Here is a 4,095-nt window from a genome sequence, read left to right as displayed (position 1 = left end):
ATTTATACTGTGTATTTAACTTATTTTTCATTTAGACCCAAGCTTAAACGGGGTCGTTTCTGTGATTGATTGAAATTATCTCAATGTTTGCGTTTAATTGTTGATTTGGTCCTTTAGTTTTGAAATAAATTTTGATTTAGTATAAATTTGGTTTTCTTTCTTAAAATCAACAATATTTAATCCTATTTTCACATATTATAAAATCTAACATTTTTGTAACATTCGATTTTGATGTTTTTTAATCTACAATTATTATAATTTAAGATATAATAGATTATTATTTTAGTTTGTATTTTATATTTTAAATATATTAATAATAATATTTTGAATCTACTATATTTATTTAACTTTGTATTTTTCTTTTGGTATAATTTCAAGTTCTGATTTTACATTTATTAATATTTTATTATAATTTGTTGTTATTACATTTTAAAATTGTTTTATTATATTTAATTTTGTCTTCAAAAATGTTTTAAACAAATCAATTCTTATTTTAATTCATTTTCTAATATTATTTTGATATTTAGTATGACATTATTTTCAAATTTATTAATATGGATGTTTATACGATATGATTAAGGTCAATGTTTGTATTTGCCTATTATTTGTCTAATTGCTTCTAGTTTAAGTTTAAATTGATATTTATCTTTTACATTATATCGTTATTCAATTATGTTCCATTTGTAAAATTTGAATTTTAATAAAGCATCATGATCGTTTTATTTCATAATCCTTTTAAAAAAAAAAGGGCTTGGTGTTCATAGGTTCTCGAGAGAATTGTGCCCTAACTTACTGGGCTTCAGTTCTTCTTGATGAATTAAGATAATCAAGTGTTCATTTTTATTAAAACCATACAATTATTAAAATAAAATTCTTTAGATTTCAAAATTTTGGATCCTAACTTACTGGATACGACATTTTGTTATCTCGATTTTAAAATAAAGGCAATATTTGATGTTTAAGAATTTTGAGAAATTGAACCCTTACTTACTAGATTCTGATTTCTCGATTGACTTAAATCATCAAATATCCTTCTTAAAACATGTTTAAAAATTTTAGAAAGGGACAAACCTAACTCCGAAGATTGGACTGTTGCGCTCTAACTCACTGAGTGTGGCGGTCTATTTCTTTGAAATGGGCCCGTCCATTTAACCAATTCAATTATTTAAGCTTTCATTTCATGGGATCGTATTTTTAAAATCTTTTCAAATTTTCGACACCAAGACATTAAACAATCAACTCGGTACCAATTTTGGGCGTTACGAGGGTGCTAACCCTTCCTCGTGTGTAACCGACTCCCGGACCTATTTTCTCAAATCTCGCAAACCTAAAATTTATTTTTTAATGGTGAACCGATCACACCTTAATAAAAGAACTGTGGCGACTCCGGTTTTATTTTCAAAGTCGATCCCCGTTTTTCAAACTTAAAAATGGTTTCGACAGCTTGGCGACTCCACTGGGGAACAAAATAAGAGAGTCAGGCCGTAAAATTGATTGTTTTTGTCTTATTGTCGAAAATTAAAAATTTGATTTGAAAAACTACGATCTACTGTTTGCATTTGTTTACATGATTACTGTAAATTGAATTTTATATTTTGTCATCATATTGCATGAAGGCTATTTTTGTCTTACCCCTCTAAGTGGGAGTGAGAAGCTACTCCTTCGTGAGGTTTTCACATCCGTGCAGGATAGTGGATCACTTTCGGGATACATCCGTACCTATGTCTTCGTGAGATTTTCATCTCCGTGCAGCCATAGGGAAATGTATTCCCCTGAACCGAACTCGGTCTATATGAGCCTATAATGGGTGAAGATCGAGGAATCTGCTGGTTCAGGTACCTTGACTCTAGAACCAAACCTCATATAGCTGACTTAGGAGACCAACCTGGTTAGAATTATTCCAACCTCTAGCGATTACCCGGATAGATGCTTGATTTTCTTATACTTGCTTTGAATTGTTGTGGTGTTATACTGACTTGTTTGTGTTTTGTTGATATGTTGCATGTCATTGCATATTTCAAGGAGTATCGATTCGAGTTCAGTCACCAAATTAGAAATTTGTCATGGCAAACTATTTTCTTGATAAAGTGGAAGACAATGCCATTGTCCGTATATGGTCAGAGAAAGTGCAATTGGAAAAGGGAGACAGTCTAGCTAAGGATTATGTGTCAGAGCTTTAAGACTACACTCGTATTAGTGTGACGCAAAATAGCCGTCAGGAGTTAAGTGAGATTTGGAATCGGTGGGATGATGAAACCAATCAGTTGTTCTACTCTAATTATGGGGACTTGCCGTACTTATTTAGCATCAAGGTGGATGAGCGACTGTTTCGCGCTCTCGCTCAATATTGGAATCCTGCATATAGCTGTTTTACTTTTGGGAATGTAGATTTGGTGCCTACAGTAGGGGAATATACGGCTTTACTGCACTGCCCTAGGCTTCAGGTTGATAAAGCATATTCCAAAGCCGCATATGTCCCAGCATTTTGGAAGAAATTAATGAGTATTACGGGAATGAGCGAACAATGGATCACGTCCAGGATTAAACAGAAGGGCAAGTGTAAATGTATCCCATGGAGGAATTTGCGAGACTTGATCCTAGCACATCTTGATGGAAAAAAGAAGGTTGATGTGTTTGCTTTGAGTATCTACGGGTTAGTGATTTTCCGTAGGGCACTGGGGCATGTTGACGAAGCTGTTTTAGATCTTTTTGATCGGTTGGGTAAATGGGTCACACCTGTTCCTGCAATTTTGGCTGAAACGTTTAGATCTTTGAATGCGTGTAGGCGAGCTGGTGAAGGCAGATTTATAGATTGTGCGCAACTGTTGATAGCTTGGTTCCATAGTCATTTCTGGAAGGTTGACAAAGTTTCGTATCGGGTTTTCTCTGAGTATTACTCTCCGTTAAAGGAGATAGTGGCTACCCTCAGAAGGGACGATATATCAGAAGAAAATTGGATAGCAATTCTGCAAAATCTTCAAGAGGATGATGTGGAATGGAGAGCTCATTGGTTGATTCCTGATGGAATTCTTTACCGTTGTGGAAGTTTGATTGGGTTCCGTTGCTTGGGATTTGGGGAGCCGTCGGATATGCACCTTTGGTGGTCCTAAGGCAATACAATTCAAGACAGTTTGTGTCGGCAACGTATGGTTTAGCTCAATGTGAGTTCTCGTACCGAGGAGACAATTACAAGAAAAAGGTGAAAGAAATTTCTCAGGCTTGGAATCAGGTTCACAGGATGAAAAGGCTAGCTGTGGGTTCGATGACAACTCCAGAGTACGGTGAGTGGCGACATAAAAGGATTAATGATAACATCCCGGAGTTAAACTTGGAGAGTGTTCGACCAATGGAAGAGTATCTATAAGTGATCCCATCAGAGTTGGAGATTATAAAACGAGATTTTGAAAAGAGGAATTTAGAACTTGAAAAGAAAATAGAGTGGTTGGAAGAAGAGAAGATGCATTTGAGGCTAGACGTCGACGTCCAAAAATTAGAAGCTAAAAAATTATAGAATGAGAAGAATAAAGTAGAGGAGGATCTCGATAGGTTAAAGACGGACTACAAGAGGTTATGAGTATCAATGAGAACTGCCGGGCTGGGAAAGACTTCAGAGCAGTGGCGACAGGAGATCTAGGAAGAAAGAAGCAAAGCCGATCAGTGGGAAAGAAAGTCTCGGGAGACTCAAGTTTAGAAAGAGACCTTAGAGCGGCAGGTGTTAGAAACTCAAAACTATCAAGCGGACTTGAAAGCTAGAATAGCAGAACTCGAGAGATCACTTGCTGCGTATAGAAGTCGTAATTCTGTAGTGGAATTAAAGACAAGTCTGTGCAAGATTGAAGAATTGAAAAAGAGGGTAGAAGAATTGTAGTACACATTACAAGGCTGTAGACAACGGATCGAATCCTTGGAAGGAAACGAAGAGCGTTGGAGGGAGCAACTTCATCATTCACAGAAACAATTTCAGAACAGGGATTACATTATGGGTAGAGCTATTGCTCAGGTTCGGGAGGTAGTTGATCATTTGCAAACAATGGCGATTCAGTCTGATGTTTTAAGTGTAAAGTATGAACTAGAATGGGACCGGGGTCAGGAGTT

The 4,095-nt window shown here is 35.9% G+C and overlaps 1 protein-coding gene across 1 annotated transcript; it reads left to right on the top strand.

Moving 5' to 3' along the window:
• Positions 1-2,063: 2,063 nt before the first annotated feature.
• Positions 2,064-3,364, top strand: LOC105762161 (uncharacterized). The gene is made up of 3 exons (XM_012580062.1): positions 2,064-2,116; positions 2,198-2,990; positions 3,047-3,364. Exons 1-3 carry the CDS (start codon positions 2,064-2,066, stop codon positions 3,362-3,364), a joined length of 1,164 nt encoding a protein of 387 aa, XP_012435516.1.
• The last annotated feature ends 731 nt before the right edge of the window (positions 3,365-4,095 follow it).

The sequence above is a fragment of the Gossypium raimondii genome, chromosome 12, assembly GCF_025698545.1.
Source record: "Gossypium raimondii isolate GPD5lz chromosome 12, ASM2569854v1, whole genome shotgun sequence".
In the NCBI taxonomy this organism is placed as follows: domain Eukaryota; kingdom Viridiplantae; phylum Streptophyta; class Magnoliopsida; order Malvales; family Malvaceae; genus Gossypium; species Gossypium raimondii.
The sequence above is the reverse complement of the archived record's forward strand: the minus strand, read 5'-3'. Positions and strand labels throughout refer to the sequence as shown.